At 43.5% G+C, this 23,672-nt stretch overlaps 1 protein-coding gene across 2 annotated transcripts in view; it reads right to left on the bottom strand.

Annotated features, from left to right (window-relative positions):
• Positions 1–23,672, bottom strand: part of slc2a4rg (SLC2A4 regulator) — a 28,714-nt gene extending 5,042 nt beyond the window's left edge. The window contains exons 1-8 of one of the 2 annotated variants that reach the window (XM_029156302.3): positions 23,165–23,669; positions 21,699–21,934; positions 6,429–6,529; positions 5,488–5,726; positions 3,370–3,470; positions 2,227–2,500; positions 1,080–1,226; positions 118–245 (exon numbers count right to left, since the gene is read on the bottom strand). In XM_029156302.3, the coding sequence (XP_029012135.1) occupies positions 118–245; positions 1,080–1,226; positions 2,227–2,500; positions 3,370–3,470; positions 5,488–5,726; positions 6,429–6,529; positions 21,699–21,934; positions 23,165–23,392 (1,454 nt within the window). In that variant the 5' untranslated portion in view covers positions 23,393–23,669. Of the gene's footprint in view, positions 1–117; positions 246–1,079; positions 1,227–2,226; positions 2,501–3,369; positions 3,471–5,487; positions 5,727–6,428; positions 6,530–21,698; positions 21,935–23,164 lie in introns of both variants that reach the window. The other variant, XM_029156303.3, reaches the window with a different exon arrangement.

The raw sequence follows: 23,672 nt of genomic DNA, 5'->3' as shown, positions 1-23,672 counted from the left end.
ACACATGCATATATGTACATCACAGTGAGCTGGAAGTCGTGTGAATGTGTCACAAACACACGTGTCAATATAAATGCAGAGGCCAGACCGGACATGAGCAGAACCACTGCTACGTACCTGGTTCCTGGTGCTGACTTAGCTGCTGGAGTTATTAAAGCATGGTTCTTGTTAACAGTGGCGTGTGTGTTGGATGCTGGCTGCCGCTTTTCACCGATGCTGACTGTCCGGACGTGAGTCACGGGGCCCTGCACAAGTGGAGAGGCACAGTTGCATTGCTCTGTATCACAGCCTTCAGTCAAAGCGCCTTGAGTCGACAGTTATTATCATGTGTAGCTTAAATACAATAACAGCACTATAGAGAAAACACCTCTGTGATAAACAATGATCATTTTTACTTCCAGTTTTTATGCATTCTAGTTATCATGGATGCGACTGAGGCAAACACAAAGGGTAAACGGCACAGAGACAGCTTTAGTGACAGCTGTGAACGTGTTAAGGATCAGCGTTGTTTGTCTTCCCTTCCGGCATTAAATACTGTTGACTTTTTCTTCTTCGAGACAGAAGTAAAGCAGCCTCAGTTAGTGTTTTCATTCCTACAATATCTTACTGGCAGAAAACTATTTATTTCCTATGATTTAGAAGAGCTCCAATGTCACATGGTGGAGCTCTGCACTACGATGCTTCCTCGTCCCGAGAATTAACAACAATGTTTGGAATTTACACTATTTCAGTCCTCAAATATCTATCTATCTATCTATCTATCTATCTATCTATCTATCTATCTATCTATCTATCTAAGTTTTGCTATAATTAATAGGATATGTAGCATGTAGCATGTTAGAATGTTGTAAACACATGCACGGCACAGTTTTCTGTTATGAACCTTGAAAAGCATTTTTTGTTGAATTGTGCTCTACAAAGAGAGAATGATGCCTCATGCCTGAAACATTATGAGGCATGAGGAAACAGAGAAAGCGAGGGAACAAAGCAACAAAAAGCTCAAATTGCTACAAGTGAAGAAACAGCAGGAGGGTTGCTCAGATTTTTCTTAAAAAGGCGTGAGACAAAGCCTCACTCACCGGGGCGCCTTTGAAAATGACATGAGGGGACTGCCACGACACACTGATGGCATTCCCGGGCCCAGGCCCAGTTCCAGGCCCAGTTCCATTACCATTGCCTAAGCCAGCCAGCTCAGGACCCACTGGGATACTCACTGGAGCAGTGGCCTGGAACATGGACAACCACCCCACAATAGCCAGAAGAGGACACAACAGAAAGAAGGAGGAAGAGGAAGGAAAACAACAGAAGATACAGAGGAAAAAAGATCATATGATTAGTAGCAAAGACATTTAAACCTCAACTGTGCCTTCACACGCACACGCACACACACACGCACACACGCGCACACACACACACACACACAGACACACACACACACACACACACACACACACACACACACACACACACACACACACACACACACACACACACACACACACACACACACACAGATGATGACTCAAGGTCTAAACAGTGCAGAGAAACTAAAGTTCAGTAATAGATGCTTGTGGCTACGATGCAAAGGTTCTGAAATGGCAAAACGTATTAGACAATACAAAGTGTTATAAGCACAATACACCTCTACGTTTATGTGCATTTGATTTTGTCATGGCAACTGAAAACTCAACACTACCTTGAACCACTGCAAAGAACTGAATCCAGCTTGGAATCGTTGAACGACCAGTTAAACCAAAACGGTTTAGTTTTTACCTTTGAGGGCGCTGAAGTGAACAGCGCTCACATACAGTTGAGAGACACAGGAAAACAAGAAAAGGTCGAGGAGAAAAGGAGCGAAGGAGCATGTACAAAAAACCCTATGAAGCAGTTTAAATGAAATGCTGCGAGCAGGAAGTCAAGCATGATTAACTCTGTAATATATTGCTTACTTGCTTTATAATACTCTAACCTCATTCTGTTAATATTTGCAAGGAAAGAAAGAAAATCTCCCAGTTACATACTCCCACACTGGTGTAGGAGTAATTCACCCTGACCTCACAACTTTTTTTACACTGTTCTCTTTGCAGTTTCCATAAGAGACAACTGCAACTTCTCTGTGTCTGAGTAAGATCCACAAAGCTTCATTCTTATTGTTGGCGCTGCGGCAGAACATGTAAAACGCGTGGACCGCGTGTGTGTGTGCTGCTGCGTGCGTGCGTGAGTCACCTGGTACGCGTGGTCAGTGCGGATGTGGCAGAGTGTGGAGGGAGCGGACTGACTCAGCAGAGTCGGGGCGTGGCTCTGCGAGGCGCTCACGCTAATGTGCTCGGAGTGAGGGACGTCGGCGAGCGGCGGAGGGAAGACGGGCGGGGGGGCAGCCGTGGTGGGGGAGGTGGGCGTGAGGCTGGACAGGCCCTCGCTCAGGCTGTCCATGTTCACCTCGATCTCTGAGTAGTAGAAGTCCTCCTCTCCGTCGCTGTAGTCTGAATCACTGTTTCTCCTGAGGGAGAAAAGCAGAAAAACGATCCTTTCAGCATCGCTTTCGTTGTCTGTTACGCTCAAGTTGATATTTTTTTAAAGCAGAGAATGACTTCCTTCCATTTGAATTATATAAACAAGGAGTCAAACATGTGAATTGGCTCATGTATGTGATGTAAGAGACTGACATTTATCTGTTCATGGTTTTAACCGTACTTTTATGAAAAAGCACTAATTACATCAAGACTCTCTGCACCTGATGCTATAAAGATCCTCTGACTAACAAATAAGCAGAGCTTTAGAAATCACTGACAGCAGCTCGACTGAACAGCAGGGGGCAGTGAAAGACAGTTCACTGCAGAAGCCTTCAGACAAAAAGTTGGTGATAAAACCTTGATCCTTGAATAAGGTTTGAGGTTAAATTTAGTGTTTTGGTGCAACAATATTTCTTATCTTACTACTAACAGATGCAACATAAACATCACAGTATCATATTTAATATCCCTTAAATTATCCTTAACAAAACCATCTATGCTCTGTGCTTTTTATTTCACAGGATTCAAATGTATAATTTTAGATTGACTGCAGAATCAGTGAATACAAGCCTTGTGTTCATAATATGAATCATTTGCTATGAACCACATGTAATGCTTCATATATTTATAGCATGTTTACATCATAAACCCGCGTTGCACAGATTGAAGCACCAGGCATGATGCACGGTGACGTGTGAAGCAGCAGAAGCTCAGCTGATCCAGTGTGAAGACAGGCGGTTGGACAGTGTCCAGGCTGCGCTGGGTCACTTTCCTGCCACACCAAACTATTTACATCACAGAGTTTGACATGGTCACTCTGAAGCCGCTGAAAGGATTACTAAAGGTGACGACTCACCCCAGGTGGACGGTGCGGACGTGTCTTTGGATCCCTGAGGAGGTGCTGAGGACCTTTTCACAGTTCTTCCACAAGCACTTGAACATCACCTTCATGGAGTTCTGAAAGAGATGTTAGGTTGTAAATGTTGGGAGGGCAGACTTTAACATACACTACAGTGCGATCTGTACCACCGATTAAGTACTTTAGGTACTGAATGGTTGCATCCCTTTTGCCCTTTTGCAAACTCTATAACGCTACATAAAAATCTCTTTCTGGAGTATCGAAAATAGAAATGTGATATGCAGCACGTTTAGACACAGTAAAAGGGAAGGAGAGACAGAGAGGATACAATGAAACTGTACCTTTCCCCCCTTTAAGTGAAAAAAATAGCAAAGCAAATACAGCATTCTGATCTCTACTTGATATCCGCACACTGTGGGCAGATCAACCATACCGGATATCGTTTGGTGCCATGGTGCAGGCTGGGGCTCCCCCTAATGTTTGATAACACATGTGCATCAACTTCCCCTCCATAAACAAAGACAAGAGCATGCTACCTTTGACCTCCTTCTAACCTCTGATCACCTCATTTAAACCCTGTATGGTAAATATTTGATACTTTTAATCTGATAAAAGCCAGAAAACCCTGTTGGTTAACATGCAGCGGGATGAGCAGAGTGGATGCTGAATGTGTTTTCTCTTTCACATATCAGGGGGCAGGCAGCTGTCTGCGAGCAGGGGCCTGCATCGCTGCTAATGAAAGGCTGTGGGTGTGCGCTCGCGTTGCCTTTCAACGGCTTTCACCTACGGAAAAAAGGGGCAAGAAGAGGAGAGGCGGAGCTGGATGGACAGAAAGTGCAGCACCAAGCGAGGTGGGTGAGATCAGAACAGCACAATCCTACAAGTACAACTTCTCGGAACTATTTTCCCCCCACAATCACTCATTTTAAGTTCATTCATATTAATCCTATGTGCATTAAAAACACCCTCCTCGTAAAGACTACACAGAAAAGCTGGTCTTTAATCTCACAAACAATCACAAATCACTTAATTCTTCAATCATTTTTCTTGCAACTTAATGCTGTCACAGTAAGACGGGTGATTGCCATGTTTAATAACACAACCTCAGACAGCCTACAACCCAAGGGGCCGCTGCTCACAGAAGGTTTAGACCTCTGGGCTGGTGTCAGCCCTATTACAACACTGATCTAGTCGGCAAGTTAGCTCACGCTTCAGCCGCTCTCCACGTAATGCACGTCTACATTCCTCCAAACATCATCCTATTTCATTTCCTTTCTGCTTAGCTATGAATGGCATAGGTCTCTGACAGCATCACCCTTGGTGTCCTTTCATGTATGCAGCAGCTCAATAAGTTTAACTGTTGCCCTGCTCCTGAAAGGTAAGGACTCCCACATACTGGATGGTATAGGTGTCACTGTGTGGCTAAAGGAAACATTGTGATTCAATTCTCCTGTCTCTACCTTGAGCATCAATTCTCCTCTCCTCCACTACAGCATCTGACTGTCCTCATTTTAATTCATCCTTTGAACCTTTTGTAAACTCTTGCTGTTCATCTCTTCTCACAGTCTGCCTCCTCCCTTCACTAAACCTTCCAACCTCTCCCCCTTGTAAAGGCTGAAAAGGGCATGAAAAGCTTCTTGACAGTGAAAAGACTTCCGTATGTTCTGGGCTGTTTCTGCAGCGAACAGAAAATGAGAGCCAGAGTCATGAAAGAGAGAAAATAATCCATCATCCACACGAGCACGAAGTGAAAGGCCGTTAAACTGAAGGGTGTTTACATTTTCTGAATGTTTCTAGTTCATTTGCCAAGGTCTCTCCCTGCCACTAATTTATAGTATTAATAAGTGCATTAGAGCTGTTTTTCTTCTTTTCTTTGTTTACAACTATGGCTCCAATGTGTTACTTGTGCTTTTTGTTCATTTAAATTAAAAGTGGAGAGGCCATCATCTGGGAACACTTCGATACCCATGGCTGTGTGTAGTCAGGACAGTGTCATGATCAGATTCTGAAGGAACATGTTGATAGATAAAAAGTAAAACAGTATCAGGTGGTTATAACGTCTGGTTATAATGGTTTTAATGTTGACATTAAAAATATATATTTTGAGGGTTCTACCTTTCGCTTTCTAGGTATGGGGTCCTCAAACATGAAGTGAGGGCTTTCTGTCACATCCTCGTTGACATCGTCGCCCTGTGATGAAAGCAGGAAGTTCTTGTTGGTGTCATTGGAGAGTGGAGGGGAAGGTGTGGAGGGCACCGACTGGTCACTGGCATCCCAGCTCCAGTTGCCACTGGTGGAACTGCTGTAGCTAGCCGACAGCACCTCTTTCCAACCCCTGCTGGCCGGCTCTGGAACTGCAATTCACAGAATACAACTAGTATTAGATGTATGGACCAGCAGAGTTATTATTCATATCTAATTCATACTCATTTCAGTGCAGATGTATTCTCCAAAGCAAACAAAGAAATCACAGTCATGTCTGTTTAACTTTTAATGTTGACAGAAACAAATTACAATTAGCACAAAACTGTTATTGCATACATACATAATGTAACTCATACCCAGCCAGACATCTTTATGAGGCTTGATAAAGCACTCACATCAACCAGTATCTCCTCTGTGTAACAGTTTTTGTTATGCAAGGCTTTTATCAAGCTTAGCTCCCCCAAACCCACAGCATCCTCTGACAAGATATAGTGAGTGACACCGTGCTGTGTTTTGCTGTATTTATTAGGCCTCCTAGGATAATAACAGGAAGTGATACCTAGAGCAAAACTAGTGTTGCTTTAATGCTAGGGTAAAAAACAAATGCCAAAAAGCTAACAGGACTTTGACCGTCTGATAGCAAACACAGCAATACTGGAAACGGCAGAATGAGCTGTGGCGATATGGTCAAGGCTCAACAGTCGGCAATAAATGCTGAGCTTGGGTAAACAAGCACACATGCAAAGGATAACTGTGTAGCACTAATAGTCCTGTGTTGTGAATTGCAGAGCAGGTGACGACTCGGCGTCAGAGCGTGAGGGTGAACTGAGCTCACGAGGCGGTGATTTCACCTGTGGGTGCAGAAGAAGGGTAGAGCACCAACGGGGACGTGGACAGTGAGGTCAGCACAGTAGCAGCCATCACCTCCTTATCAGCATGTCCTGAGGGGTTCCTGCAAAACACACAAACAAACTGCTCATCCACCACGCACAAAGGATTCTGATGTACATTCTGCCGGGTGCACTTGTCCCCGATTCACCTCGAACGCAGCAGAAACCAAGAAACTTCAGTCATTTCCTGTAAAACTAATGGTCGACTATTTAAAGCAATGGAAACTTATTTTTTAAAAAAGCCTCATCAAGTATGTCCCTGGAGAAAAATCTGAATCTCTATTGGCCCCCGAAATATTAGGAGCAATTTTAGAAAACATTCGGATGATGGATAAAAGAAATCCAACACAATAAGTAGCTGGAGCACATGGACTCCTGACATAATATAAGCTGAATATTGGGCAACGTGCTGTTTGTGTGCGTTTGAGTATTTGCATCTGTGTACACGAGGATGTAATGGAAGGCGCTAGACTGAAAGGGGTTTGTGGTGTTTCTGCACAGCTTGTGCAACCTTGCTTAAGAGAGCGGGAGAGTGATGCTCGTTCCTCCCTTCCTGTTCACTCTACCTCATGCTGAGCAGTCCACTCTCGTCTCGAGCCTTATTTATACTGCCGACATGAACTGGCACTGTACAAAACACGCACAGAACGCACTCACAAGCACATTCACATCCAAAGTGAGCTTTGGCATCCGGTGTTCTAATAAAAATGTGACCAAACAGCACATAATGTGTCACCCTGCAATGAAGCAGTCTCTGCCTCACCACACTTCTCTCAGTCTAATCTATTTTGCACTCCTCACCTCTGTTGTTGCCGTCCTTGAAAGCAAAATACAGGGAAAATTGTTCAAGAGCCAAGAACACCCACACAGACACACATACACACTGGAGTGCACTCGATTTCAATTCTCATGTAAAATCCAGCATGTTTTTATTAAAGCCCGTGTACTAAGCTCAGTATCCATCTATTAAATTCTGTAGTTAATGCACAAATCCAGCAGTCGTAAAATGTTGACACTTGGAGACACACACTAGCACAGAGGTACTGACACGAAGCACATACGCTGCTGCATAGACGGAGGCAAAAGCAGGGCTGGTCTGCAGCTTTAAGAGGTCCTCGTCCCGCCCCCAGACTTCACTACACAACCAGAGTAAACTGGTTTGAAGCGTTCTCTCTCAGCCAAGCCCTAAGCCCTGGCAGAGATCCACTGAGTCTCAGTGCACACACACACACACACACACACACACACACACACACACACACACACACACACACACACACACACACACACACACACACACACACACACACACACACACACACACACACACACACACACACACACACACACATATCGTGGAAACCTCACTCCTGAGTCCACAAACATGCACAGAAGTATGCAGTAAATCAGCAAGCATACGTGTATCTGCACACACACACACTCAGACTTGGTCTTAGAAGTGAATAGATTTAAAAGCATTTTATGGACACCGGAAAACTTGAGACGGTATCTCGGCTCCCACGCTGATCAGAATGTGTTGGATGTGGAGCAAACAAATTGCAGAGGAATGCATCAGATACAAGGAAATATTTTGCACCCTCCAGAGTGATGTTCCCACAAAATATGCTAGCAGTTGTACTCTTAAACATCTGAAAGCATGGGCTTCGGATGTTTGTGTGTGTGGGTATGTTTGTGAGCTTTGACTACAATGTGGGTAGTTGGAGAAACTGTTGTTTACAATTATCAAATGCCATCACAGAGTATGCACGGAACGGTTGCCACACCGCTGCCTGGGCAGAAGCTTTTGCAGGTTAGCGTGCAGATTACAAAGATTTGCAGGGTCCTGTTTGTTTGTAGTAAATACGGTCAAGCAGCAGCAGACCTTTGATTTCTGGCTCTGACTTAAAGGAAATTGTATTTCAAAACACCGTATCCTGAGTCCTGTCCACTCTGCTATTAGTAAGACTTTTTTATACATGTAGCTAGTAGACACAGTGCTGACAACTCTGCTTTGTGTTTCGGTTTTCAGAGACAGATTAAAAACCAAACAAAAGCTGGAAGGACAGCTGGCCTATTAGCTGATTTCAGAGCTAATTTAGCCTTTGATATCCCCTGTTCTCCCTCTCACACACACACAAACATTAAACCAGATACCAGCACACAGCAGCCCCCATTAATGACCCCCCGCCCCCCTTCCCGATTTCCTGACATTGAGCTTTTTCCTTTTTCTGGTTCCCGGCAGAACCATGACACTCCACCGCAGCTTCATTACATCTGGTGCTAGTGTTCGTAAGTGTGCATGTGTTAAGCGATAAACAACACTAATGGCATGTTTGGGACCCCGTCTGTCACGGGGCCAATCGCTGACTGACTCTTACTCAGGCTGGCAGTGGCGAGGCTAATCCCCTGTTGTTATCAGCCTTACTTTGATATTAATATTTACAGTTAGAAGCAGATGGCTGCCACATTCAGCTGTCGTAAACCCAGCTAATGGCATCGCAGTCCAATGCCTACACGCAAGAACACATCAAGCCAAATGCAAATGACGCAGCCTCTTCATTGATCTTCTGTCTGTGAAGTTACTGTGGAAACATTAAACATGGACCGAGAGGAGTGACTGCACTGACATCAGGAAATCTGCCCAAATCTTCTTACGACAGGTTTAATTTTTGAACAGGTTTACACTGGGGACGCCTTTTTTAGAGCACAGATAGAGGTGACTGGGAAGCTGAAACCGCTGTCAACAAAGATGGCCTGTGTGTGCGGTGAATGTATGTATACAGGGTTGGTGGGGAAGGGCTGGGGGTGGGCTGGGGTGTCAGGTTTTGGCTTTTGACAGACCAGTGGATGTTAACTAGATCCTTTCAGCCCAACCATGATATATTTACTGCATACAGAAATTTCAGTGATGACAAGATAAACACAACAGTGCTCCCCCACATGTGCAGATAAACATGTGGCACATAAAAACTCCAAACTCCCAAACTGCAGGTAAGAAATTGTGTACTCCCTGAAATTTCAGCTTGCACCATTTACATGTGTTTTACGTAGATGCAAAACTTCAGTAAATCAGTCCCACTGTGTAAAACATCACATACTCCGTCTTGTCAAAGCAAGAGCAGGAATTCTAGGTTTGGTTACTCACCGTTGTATTTTAAGAAGTGTACCATCAGTGTGCAATGCAAATAACTTTTTCCCTACAACCACGAAGGACTGTTAAGAGTTAAGGTGCATACGTACTGTATGCGCATGTGTGCGTGCACACGTGTGTTACAAGTGTTTGTGGATGCCTCTGGTTGGGGCAGCTGGCACACTTAAATACATGCACAAACAAAACCATACACTTACGCTCTCACACCCACCCTCTTACCTCCTTCCTCTCTCGACATGTATTGGCCTTGACTGCGCCAAGAACCCTCCCCTCTGGCAGCAGCGCAACACATGGGCCAGCTTAAGTCAACAAGCCAAGCCCAGGCACATACAACGAGGGAGGGAGGGAGCGAGGGAGGGAGGGAGTCAACCAATTTGAGCCAAGACAAGTAGCGACGACAAGCTCTGAGTTTAGAAAAGGGGAAAGTAACGTTTATCCAAGCATGTGCATCTGTAATATACATAATTAGAGCATAAACTTTGTAGACCTTACTGATCTAAAGTGCATCATCACATAGAATAAACTATTCCACGTCAGTTCCAACACAGTTGGAAAATTGGCCCCAACGGGACATTTGGGCTTGGTTTGATGCTGCTGACGGTGATATGATGCTACCTTGTGGCTGGTCTGGTTCCCGCTACGCCGGCCCCACCCTGCTCTCTGCTGTTGTTGGGGAGATGACAGGGCTGTCCCACTATATTTAACACAGCACCTCTCCTCTACTTACCAGCCTGGCAGACACCCCCTGGCTTAGAGCACATTGTGATATACAGGCCAACTGTCACAAAGCACACACAGAGAGAGCTATAAACCAATCAGTGGCGTATTGACCGTTTCAGGGTCTGTTCTGCAATTTGAAATAATCGTTCTGCATGTGTATGATGGATATAACTAACACACCTGCTTACACTGTCAGTTACAGAGCTACAGTGGGTCATTGTTTGCCTGTCAATGGACAAATCTGTGGTGGATTATCACTCTAAGACCTGGGTAACACATTAGAGGGCCATCTTGTTTTACCAGGGAACAAAAACGGTGTGTTACTCAGACAGCTTGGAAGAAACCAGCTAGTTTTAGAAGGTCAGGAGAAGAGGGGGAGGCTGACTGGAAAAGGCTTGGCAGTATCAGTGGGCTTCATTGTTTTGAGTTGGCTGACCACACACCTTATCCGCTCGATATCAGGAAGAATCAAAGTGGAGCAGAGTTGATGCGGTAGACATAAGCAGAATTGCTTTGGGGGGTTGGTTGAGCAGCCAATCTGGGGCTACAAAGGTGGTCAGGAGAACCTATCCTACACCGAGTGTTTCTATTGTTCTATAGCTTCATGTCTAGACATGTAAGAAAATCTGATGCAAACACAGAATTACTTTTGACAATCTTTTTTGCATGTGCGTGTGCGTGCGTGCCATGGCTTGGCATGAGGACTTGTGTTTGACTAATTAACTGGCAAATACAGAAAAACATCTTTCAAACACCACTGAGTCGTTTATATGTTACACGTTCACATTTGTGACGTTTTGCTTTTTGCTATTTTTCAGCTTCTCTCTTGTACATAAACAAAATAAACAAATGCAAACACACATGTAAAATACAAATAGAAGTAATATGTTGTATGATGGGACAGGCTGTTGCTTAGGCAAAGCTTTTCATTAACTCATCTCTCAAACATTTGTTCACATTACTCATCCACTCAGACACACTCAGGGAGAGAATATGAGGCAGGCTGACAAAAAGAGACAGGAACCACAAACCCACACAACAATTGTTAACCATAGACTTTTCAGTCACATGCTCTCGTGCACCTCTTATCTTATTTTTGCCTTTTAGCTGGCCTCAACCTCTATAAGGACATGGGACTAGCCAGTATGCATTATTGTACAGTATATGCAAATATTTAACTTTTCAGTTCAGGTATCCATTAAAGCAGCACAATGCAGTTAAAATAGTATATTTTGCATATTGATGCTATCAGAACTCAATGTTGGTGAATGTTTGCCCACTTTGCAGCTGAACCATCCATACCTAGTATTAATAGAACACCCACTTAGGCAATTAGGCCATCCCCCATCATCCTGCCTCAAATGCAATGTATTATGTAACATCTCACTCTCTCTGCTACACTTCCTTGTTCACTTTGCAGGCAGATGGTCATGACTGGCAATAAACAGCCTCCCCTACTGACCCTGCACAAGCTTACACCCACCATGTTTACAGATACGATCCCATGCCTCTGTCTTGGTTGCTCCCATTTTCTCTTTCTCCTGTTTTGCATTTCACCCATTTTTTGTAATCTAATGTAAATAAAGTATAAATGTATTGATGTATAACTCAGGTAAGCATCACTGTGTTTTTCATAAGTTACCCACTATTGTGCAGTCTATACATATGTCACCCAACAGGGTTTGGACCCTGTGGAGAGGGCGAGGCTCTTAGCCAGTAGCCGTGTCTCTTTAATGTGGGCTGTGAATGTAATGGCTATTCAGTCCAGGGACAAAAGCCCTCTCTTTCTCTCTCTTGATCCTCAAATGCAATCTGTAGCCTTAGGGACAAGCACAACAACAGCTTTGTTCTGGCAAAATAATACGTGATGGACACAGAGCAAAAGGCATGATTCCCTGTGGTGTTTAACTCCCCATGTCTGCTCTATAAGTTATAAACCACACAGAAAGGATGGTGACAGCAGATCCAACTTGGCAGCAAAAATTCACAGGTCAGATATCCACAAAAAAGGGTTAGCGCATATTGAGTAATGTCAGTTTGACAGCAGGGAAATGTTGATCCAACAAAAGTAATTAACTGACTGATGACTCAGTAGATCGTGCAACACCCCCTGTGCCATGTCTGCATCTACTTATGAGGAAAAAGCTAAATTTTACAAATTAAATTAATGCACTTTATCGAAATTTTTAATTGGCAGATACACTACGCATTCGCTGCTTAGTTTGGCTTAAAGGAAAATCTCTAATATGTCTGGGCGAACTGACCACCAACTACTTTATTACCCCGCTGTCACTTACAGCTGCACAATAAGATTATCTTGTGCTGTAGTCATAGCAACGTCTCCTGCAACGGCTGTCGGTCCCCTTCGATAACAATATTGTTGCTAAGAGGAATATAGGGGGTGGTATCTCCTGAGTAGTGGCCTTGGCTCCAGAGCTTTATGAGAAGTTCAGCTGCTGATTTGTGGCGGAATTAGTAAAGAAAGACAAGTTAATTGCATATGTTATCAAAAAATCCCATTTCCACCTTTAAAAAGAAAAGATAAAGAAGTACAGTAAAGACAGAGCGGATGCCACAAAACACTTTAATATATAATTCAGCAGGTCAGAGCAGAAGAGAAGACATGGACCACAGGAAACAGAAGGAAACATGTCTTGCAACTTATAACAGATTAAAAGGGCTGTGAACAAACGGTCAGTTCTCTTTCTGCGGGACTCATCCTCTTATTTTGTTCCTTATTCTTTATGTCTCGAAATGTGCCCTTGTGCCATTACAAGCCAGCGCAGGCCCTCACTTGGTTTCCTGTGTTTTTGCAAAAGCAAACCAACGCTGTTCCAAACCCTCTCTGCTCTACTCACGCCCATGAATTCAAATATCTGCAGGGTAGCATCAGAAAGACAGAGACTCCAGCCAGAAAAATAAACTGATCACAATCTTTTTCTAGAGAGAGAGAAAGCGAGAGAGGGGGAACTCAGAGGAAAGACTGCTTGAAGCAGAAAAGAGCAGTTAATGAAAGCGGGGCTTAGGACTTCTGAGGGAGTGTGGAGAGGCCTGTGCGGCTGAAACCTCTGGCTCCTCCCAGCCAGACATGCTCTGCCAGGAGGAACTGCAAACCCAAGAAAGCGTGTTTTGTTTACATTTGTTTTTTTGCAAGAGTGTCTGTGACTCTTCAAAGACACCAGTGTGCAACTCTGGTATTGGACACAGAAATAAATAGTGATGAAATCATGTGAAAAAAAAATAAATCAAAAAGAGTGCACCCTTCAAACGCTTCAAACAAATTTGTCAATAATATCTGCAACTCAATAAATACAAAAACATAGAGTAAACTAACAGTGATAATAATGTAACTATTAAAACAAACTATATAGCTGTCTCTCTCTCTCTCTCTCTGTATGTGTACGTGTGTGTGTGTGTGTGCATATATACATATATAATATTTAGGTCTTGTGAATGTTCTGATAATCTGTCAACAATTGCCATTCACCTTTGTCCATGTAATCACTGTTTCAACATTGTGCATGAACAAGTGAGTAGAAATGGCCTCTCTGAAAAGCCTGCAATGTGTGCAGTGGGATAGTTAATAAGACGAATGGAGGCAATAAGACCACATCATGGAACCACCAGAGAGATGATGATGATAAAACATCTACTTACAGACAGACACGAGGATACAGAGAACGGATCCTCCATGAGAATTCAGAGAGGATATTAAAAATCCAGACTCTTAAACAGGGTGTTAGTTTATACTAGAGCCTGCCAAACAAAGCTGGTAGACTTGGCCCAGGGAAACCATGCCGTGTTTTTGTGTTGAACTGTTTCTGCTGCCTCTTCAACTCATACAAACACAAACAGAAAAAGGCAGAGGATGTCATATTAATAAATGTATGGTTCTGGTAAAGCCACGTTAATGGTTGTGTCTGGTAAGTTATGTCTCGATAAGTCTATGAAATGGGCAGTAAATGGATTTTGCAAATAAAGACTGGGTTCTAATACGGTGATGCAACTTTGCTTGTAATAATTCGAAAGAGATGACACACTGTCACAAATTTTAAATTTGCTGGTAACAGGCTTCAGGTTCGCTGTGCTCCTCTTTTCCTCTCTCTTTCTCTGTCTATGTTTGTCTCTGTGTCACTCCTGACATCGCAGTTTTCCACATGGTGTAATTATGGTGAACAAAACACACTGTAAACACAAGTTAGTATATATACTGTGACCATGGTGTTGATTCTTGGTCCAAACCGGATTGGGGCAGTTCAGACAGGGGCGAGAAAAGACTGGAGCTCTTGCAGAAGAGATGTCGAACCAGCCTTGTGTCTATGCATAAAACACCAACAAGACAAACCTCATGCAAAGTGGTTCTAAGGGACTTCACCTCTGAAGTTTGAAAATATAAAAAAGACGAAGAATTTGTGAATATTTGCGTCTTTGTGTAAATGTGTAGGTGGAAATGCGGCTGATAGGAGGAATTACAGGATGATGGGTCTCTGAATATTCCCATGGCCCTGGACCTGTTTAGGTGATCAGGACTCTGCTCTGGCTTAACAGCGTTACGCACTCACTGCTTTGTCCAGTGCCATGTTGGTGCTGTAAGCATGAATGCTTTCTACCTCTCCCCAATGTCCACGTTATCTTGGCAGTGGTCACAGAAGGCCTTGGGTATGTGTCTGCTACTATTTAAAAAAGATTCAAAAGCAAAAAAGTAATTTAAACACATTGAAATTCCTAGCATACAATAGTCAGACTACTTACTACTTATGCAGACCTCACTCAAATCAAATTAAAAATGAAATCTTGAGGGACGCAAATTTTACTCGCACAAGCCTTTATTCTTCTTAAACTACAAATGTTGGGATCTTTATTTTTTGAACATTTACAGTATAGCTAAAGGGTTGGGACCACAGGCCCCATGCAACATACAAACCCTTTGAACATGAAGAAAGATGGTTTTAACATAATCCACCTTCCTGTCCCAGGATCATTCAACTAAAGGTCTCATGATCATCATATGTAGCAGGTCAGGTGTAATTTAAAGTACGCAGTGGTCTGTGTGGCGATACACTTCTGTCACACACAGACACACACACTAAAAACATACTAAAAGACAGGGGGTTTCTTAAAGCTTATAAGGAACTTGGCCTGCTGGTTGTAGCAGCCTGGGTGTGGCTTGCTACCTTAAATAGCTTATTCATGCTGAATCTTATAGAAATAAATTATTAACAGCAATCTGTGCAGGACTTTAGCTTTTTAATACACAGTCCATTGTAGACTCTGGCATTTTGAAAAGGCAATGCCCACATTACTTACAATGTCAACAGAAAATCAATGTGGATGCTAGAAGATCAGTGCAAGTGTCTTCCAATAAGAATCTAAAGGACACGGCTGCCGATAATTCTTTAATTACAAGCCTGGAGATGAAGGTGAAGGAAGCTGTGATGTTTCACAGGTTACGGAATTAAGAGGGAGCAAATAAGGGGCAGGGGAAAGGGACACTCAGACTGTTAATATTAAAGGTTACAAAGATTACATTGACACAAAACTAAAACATGTCAAAATGTACCACAGAAATGCAGTGGCTTTAAAACTAAATGTTAGGGGTTTCTCAGACTTCCCTCTGTTTGCCTGGACTGAATTTCATTGCTTGTCATCAGCAGACTTGGATGACTTATCTTAGACTTGCGCAAGACACTGTGTGTGTGTGTGTGTGTGTGTGTGTGTGTGTGTGTGTGTGTGTGTGTGTGTGTGTGTGTGTGTGTGTGTGTGTGTGTGTGTGTGTGTGTGTGAGAGAGAGAGAGAGAGAGGATATTTATAGGTGCAGTGACTGAAATGCCTGAAACTAGGAGCTTGCAGCAAATTCTGCAAGCAGTTACTTTAGAAAAGTTACTTTTAAAGCCACCATGGAAAGTCTTTGACAGAATTCAATGAGAAAACTTTCTTGTACTGTTCTGGTGAATCTTTGAAAGTGAGATGTAATAAAACAGGCAAAATTTGCATTATTGCTAATTTCATTAGCTAATCAACTTCTGTGACACAGAAAAATTAAACTTTGAACTTGATTAACAGTGAGTAAAATACTGAACATGCATCATTTACTACATTATGAATGGATATGGTCAGTGCCCACTGCTAATTAAACAGTATCACAAACATGCTGAAGATGTGCATCTATGAGTTTTAAAAAAGAAACAGCAAAGCTGATATCTGACAGAATCTAACAAATTATTTTCATCATCCTGTCCACTTAGTTAAACGCAAGCAGTTGTGGATCATTTCACCTGCTTAGGTGCAGCTAAAACTGCCAACAAGTGCAATGGAACGCCAAAAGTAAGTGGCTTGAATAGGATGGATTTTGTGCCAGGTTTTGGCATGTGGTGGCAAGTCAAGGTTTGAGATTGTCATTGTTCTTGTCACTGTTGGCAACATGAGGCAGTATTAGAAGCTAAAGCAGGTTGCACAGGTAGTCCAGTTATTCCAAGATGGCACATACAGTTGTACAGTCGCCAGTTTGTCTGAGTCTGACGAGCAGGTACAGTAGACGATGCCAGGAGAGCGGCTGTTACACTGATAGAGCTTGACAGAGCCTGCAAAGGGCTACAGCCCAACTACAGAACTGGTAACTGCTGCCTTGTGCAAGTAGGAACAGGTGGCATGGCACTGTCTGACTGACATGTCCTCGCCTAAATCCTAATAGGCACCTATGGGACATGGTTTGCCAGTGTATGCCACGCCACCAAGTTCCACCGCAGACTGTCCAAGAGTGACGACCTGATCCAGGTCTCTGTGGACTCATCAGGAGTTGTTGACACTGCATACAGGCACAGTGAATACAGCCCTCGGTGGGTTGGTGGTTCTGGTTCTTATTGACCACGGTTACATCCTTTTGGTCAGAACATATAATGTATGCACATGAACAAGATTATCTGGTCAAACGTAATCAGTGGTTTAAGTTTTTGTTTCCTTTTTTTAAGTACGCTATATAAATAAAAAATGTCTACTGACAAAGCACCACTATTACTGTAAACTGACTTTACTGTAACATAATCTGAAGCCTTTTTATAAGTCAATAACTCACCAAGAACAGCAACGATCTGAAGGGAATGGTACTATCTCTATGAGAGATCAAGAAAGAATTGTAGGAGGAATATGAAGAAGAAGGTGGGAAATATGGGAGAGGCCGGCGAACAAAGGGAAAGGCCACAGCGCAGCTGCTGCTAGTATGAAGAGCGGGTGGTGCAAAGACCGGATAACAAGGAGAAGAGATAGTTAACTGTGGCATCTCCTAATGCTACTGAGGCAGAACTGAAGGCCTTATGTAAGTGTCTATTAGTGTGGGTGAGCAAGCCCAAAAGCATTTTGCAGCAGCAGTGCCAGAGCTCAGCAACAAGAGACAGCTGTAGAGTGTTCCACCAATATGCACAGCGTGAGGTATAAAGGCTCATGAATAATGGAACGTGTATGTTAATGTGAAGTACAATATGATGGAAACACTTCTAACTTGTTCTATGTAACAAAGCTGTCGCAACCGAACAGTTGCTGCTGAAAACATTCCTTAAATCCTCTGCTCTTATGACACTGACTCATTCTGGCTTCTATCTTTGTGAGGACACTCATTCACACAACACATTTCTTAGCCCCTGTGAGTCAAACCAAACCTCATCCCAACCTGAGCGCAAGAACAGACCTGAAACTGAGCTACATTCACTCACGAAAGTATGAAACCAAGTTTGTCAGACTCTCATTCACTCGCACCTCTTATCCAGAGTTTCTTCTAGAGGCCTCATTGGTGCTAAAGAACGAATGATTCAGAGCAAAAGCAGAGCAGAGCAAAATAGTGAAAACCTTTTTTTTCTCTTCTCTATACACCTATCAGTCAGAGATAACACTAGAGTGCAGGGTGATGAACTCCCCTTTTCACTCTGTCATAAATTGTGTGTGCAACACGTAACCCAGATACAGGGCTGAACGAGCTGACATGCCAGATGCCGGCCCGTGTCCTGGTTTGACACGAGCCGGCCCCTCCCCCCGCATGACTCCATTGACTAAGGGCAACCTTTCACCTTGGCATGTGTCAAGAGCCTAAGCTCCTGCAGTCTGCAAACAAGAAAAGCAGCTATAAATAATAAAATGCTGCATCACACAAATAAATGTCCTCTTGTCAGCAAGCGTCAGGCTGAGCTGTTCCCTCCATTTGTGTGGTGCAAAGTCATAAAATTATATAAAAGCTAATGAGACAACGCTCCAGTTAACTGCTAACTAGTAAATAAAGGTCAGGAGACAGAACAGCCGAAGGCTGAGAGCTGCAGGCAAGATCACTTATCAGCTCCTACATAAAAATAGGTGCAATACTTAGTATGTAAGTAAGTATTTAGTTATTTATTTACTTGTACTTTTCAGGCCTGTGTACAGACACTTGAACATGCAGAGCCAAGTGCATGTAGAGAAATCAATAGGACAGCCCTCAAGACTGGTGGTCTATGTCCTGCACTCATCTAGCTGAAGACAAACAACCACAGGAACGAGAGAACAGCTGCCTGCAGTGAGTGCACCGCTCTGCTCAAGGGCCATGTCAGCGATCTGAACGTGTACCAGACATCCCAGGCAGGATGGGGGCAGGTAGCGCTTACTCTGACGCCGACTTCAACAAGTGGCTGTCCCTGGAGAGAAGAAGGCATAGGTGGTGCAGTGGTAGGAGGGGTGGAAAGGTGGAGGACTCTGCTCCAGCACGCCTGCCCAGCCTCAAACTATCGGCTGCAGGCAGGGAAGTAACTGTGTCAAAAACAAGCCAAATGCCCCCAACCACGACCGCTTCCTCCAATGTCGTGTTTATGCCGAGTCAGTTTTTTTCTATTCATGTTTCTCTACTGTGGTGACAGTGTACCTGCCCAAGGACAGATAAGGAAAAGAAAGCTTTCAGCTTTTCCCATCAAAACAATACTCCCACCTTCTTTTCATCAGGCCTCTATTCTCTTCATTCAAACGGCTCTTTGTTTTGTTATCAGTTCACTGGATCTCAGACTAATGAGTATTGACAGGAAGAGTGGACAAATTAAAGACAGACAGAACAAGAGAAAGACAGGGATACACACACACACACACACACACACACACACACACACGCACGCACGCACACGCACGCACGCACACGCACACGCACACACACAGAGAAGAAGGTGACAGTGTTTAAATATGCTGGGCAGGTTATGTGTTTAGATGAATAATATGCACATGAAAGAATGACTGTAATAGTTCTTGCTCTTTCATATTCCAGTATGTGTCCTGTCATGTCAATAAGACATGACCTAGTTTGCAGTCTTTGCAAACTGACAAGACAGGATGTGAATGCACTAACTGATGTATGTGAGAAACATTATGCAACTGATACAGTTGTTGTAAAGCGTGTAGAAGTGGGGAGCAACTTCATCTGTAAAATCTCTTTAAACAGATTTAATCCTGCAGCACAATGGTGGGATTATCTAAACTGATGGGGAGCAAATGAAAAATAAATGGTTTTGTTGACTCTATCTAAATCTGGGCATTGAGCAGGATAGGTCACACCCTCATTCACTGCTGTGTACACACACTGGGATGTCAAACCCAACCTTGCCACTGTGACCATTACTTGGAGAAGAACAGGTGCCTCACTTCAGTCTGAAAGTGTATTGTATAACTGCGTACGTCTATTTGTTTAAAACAAAATACTGTTTATGCAACAACTAGAGTGCCTTTTCAAACTTAGTGACGATTACCATGCGTACATACATCTGAATAAGACAGAGCTGGAATCAGAAAGGTTTACCTTAAAGAATGAACACTCGCTTCACTAAAGGCTAAAAAGACTGACTGTTTCATGGTCAGAAAGAAGAGCCTCTGCACAACAAAATCCAATTTAATCCAAGTTAAAGACAGCAAAGCGATCTGAAAGGTCACCAGAAGATGACAGAAGCATGGCTAATCAGACCATCAAGTTATATAATATTACACAACCTCTTTCGGCATCTGTGTAGTGTCATGTCAAAGCGTTTATGCCGAGGTGCTGGTAAACAGTGTAGAAAAGGTTTAAATCTGGTTCCAGGGATGAGAACAGCTATTTGAGTACAATACAACTATTAATATAAATGTTAACGCAAAAGAAGCAACTGCAGCAACACTGGGCATTAAATCCACATTGAGTCCTGAATACTTTCCAAGACAATTCCTCATGACCAGCTTCACAGAGTTTGTGCGATGAGTATGTTCTAACCAGATATACAGCGGGCCTACTATCCCTACTATTCCACTAGTTTAATTTAAAACCGATTCGTGCAAATTTTTGAAAATTACCACACATTGAAGCTCTGAAATAATTCCCAATATGCATTAAACAAAGACCCACTCAGTTTGTACACATGTTGTGTAAGTCTGACAGTCAGGCAATCCCCAAAGCTGTGGAAATAGTGCTTAGGCACCGCCTGCAGCCTCTCCCAGTCCTCTTCCCTGTTACATAACCACTTATCAGCGCAATGAGCCTGTTCCTGGATGCACTTTCTGCCTGCTCTGTATGTGCATGCATGTTTGCCCAAGGACTACAAAAGAAGAGCCAAAACACAAATGAGCTTGTGAAAAAGATGTGAAGCCCTAGCATCAATAAAATGATGAAATTTTAAAAACACCACACTTAATCACAGCAAAGCATTACATGCATTACAAAGTGTACACAGAAACTTACACATTTATTTCCAAATCACAGAACTCACGAATAGAAGACCAATAATGCTTAAATTTTCACCTATGGGCAATTCAGAGTAAACAATTAACTCACGTTTCATCTACCTGTGAGGCAACAGTGCAAACCACCACCACACCATACTGCCCATAAAATACATACTTGTAGCTAATTGACTTATCCAATGCAACCTCAACGCAGCTGTAAATATCGCCTTCCTTTTTCTCTCCGTCTCTCCTTAAGACAAGTGATTGGGCAATCCTGGCTCCAAAACTGACTCTCTTAAGGCATATTTCATAACTATTCCGGATGGAACACCAAACATGTGGTCAGTTGACCAGCACACCCCACCTCCATTCATGCCCAAACCACTCTGCATTTGTAGCCACAGGGTGAATTCCACTCTACTCAAAATGCTGCTGAAGATTACATGTTTGGCGTCGAGCATGACTGTTATGTATGTCGATTGCTTCAATCACCTCAACTGCTGTGTCAAATTAGAAGATGTGCACACAAAAATGGGTTTCATAGTCAACAGCGTGGTCCATAGTCTTACGCTTTCATTACACACAAATCCGAAGCCAAAGGTTAACACAGGTCAAACACCTGCTTAGACAATGTGCAACAGTCAAAAACCACAATTTCAGTCTTTCCATACCTGTTTCTGGGGACAGGGATATGGGTGGAGGGGAGGGGTTGTTTTTCTGTCAGTGGTGCATTCAGCCCTTGTGTTGCCCTGAAGCTGTTGACCAGATCTGCCTGTTTCCCTGGGTTCCTGATGTCCAAATGCATGAAGCCACATGGCAACTGCCTGTTTATGCCAGGGCAGTGAGTGGGACTAGCCCTCTTCAGGATACCAGTGTAACCAGTGTCTCTGTGGTCTCCCAGGCCATTCTGTAAGATGACAAAAAGCACATTTACGTCACTCTATATACAGAACTTGACATTAAATTTAAGACTTCTTTCTTACTAACTGAGAGCTAAGTGTACTGTTCTACCTAAAAACCTTCACGAATCGCCAGGGAAAATAAGATAAGATGATATCTTACCATTGTTGTTGTTGCTTTTTATACACATTTCTAAAGTGTTTAGGGTAAAAAAATAACAGTACTTCAACAGCGGGCAGTTATTACAAATTCCGCAAAGGTGATTTAGATCAACTTCTGCAACTAAACAACTGTGTGTAAAACTTTCATACTCTTTATTAACGTCATTAAAACGATAACTACATCATCCCAAAAATAAAAACTTGTGCTGCAAATATCTGCCTTTTTGTATTCATCAGCATTTGCTTATACATTACAAAAATGTATACAATAGAAGTACTGTATGCATTTACAAATCCTACATTAAAGCGTAGTATTGTGCTTAATGTCAAACCTATATTAAATTAAACAAACCTGAATGAAATTTCGTCTATTACATAGAAAGAGTGTGTGTTTAAATTGCCCATTTGTCCATATTTGATTTTGCTGAGTTAATTTATAACCATGTGACAGTATTTAATGACTGATCCTGTAATGAGTAACACACATGCGTCACTGAATCCTGAAAAGGCAAAAGATAAACATGCAACGCAGGTTAAAGTAGGCTGCACAATAAAAACTTCCGCATTTAGAAAAAACAGCATAAGACCATGTAGACTCGAAGTGCACGAGGCGCCGGGACGCGGTGTGGCCAGGAAGCCTTCGCTGTAGCTCCGCCCAGAGAGCGGGGGGAGGGGTTCGGGCTGGTAGTTTGAAGGCCCGCCCCCGTAAACTTTGCACACAGAATGAGCCGCCATTTAACACGGTCTGGATACGACGTAATTAGCAAGGAGCACGCGCCGATGGAAGTTAGTGGACTTAGTGACGTCTTATAAAAAAGGGATTAAAAGTGTAAAAGCAGCGCCCAGTGCACCACAGAGTATCATGCGCAGTAGCTGGAGTTTCCTGCTAGCATCACTGTGGCGTATTTACCGGTGATAACGTGATAACGGCGTGTACGGGCGGTGGGAACTGCCAAACCCTCCGTGCAGCGCAACGCCCGGTTGACGGTGCAGGCGACGCGCTGGCTGGGCTCGTTTGACTTTACCGGCAAACGAGCGGCGCGAGGCGGCGCGCACGTGTAACAAGACACACTTACTTTTTCCACGTCTTGTAATATCCGAACCCCCGGAGACACGCCGTTCCTTTTTGGAGAGACCTTGTCGCTTCTCGCCGCCGCGGCACCGCCGTCCATTGCGTGTTTGTATGGGACGGGACCGCTCTTTTCCGCCGTGTGGAGCACGGTGCGGCCTGACCGGCAGCTAAAGTCCGCGGCACCGACCCTCGGCCCGGTCAACGGCTTCTCCAAAATGTATCTGGAATCCATACTCGGGCAGGGCGAAGGGGACTAAACGAAGAAAACCAGCTGCTTGAAGATTTTAGTGCAAATTGCTGGCGTTAGATACATTTATCAGGATTTTCTGCGCGTCTGTTTAAAGCCCTCTTTTCTAGTCTACATGTGTACTTTCCCACTGCCGCCGCCGCCGCCACTGCTCAGGATATCCAAAAAGCCGCCCGGTCAGGAGGATGAAAGATTGTTTTGCCTCTTTTCTCCAAAAGAATGCCACGCCCCCTGTGCTTCGCTGCCATTGGTCCGCCGGGTACAT

Source organism: Betta splendens, chromosome 7, assembly GCF_900634795.4.
Source record: "Betta splendens chromosome 7, fBetSpl5.4, whole genome shotgun sequence".
Classification (NCBI taxonomy): Eukaryota; Metazoa; Chordata; class Actinopteri; order Anabantiformes; family Osphronemidae; genus Betta; species Betta splendens.
The sequence above is the reverse complement of the archived record's forward strand: the minus strand, read 5'-3'. Positions and strand labels throughout refer to the sequence as shown.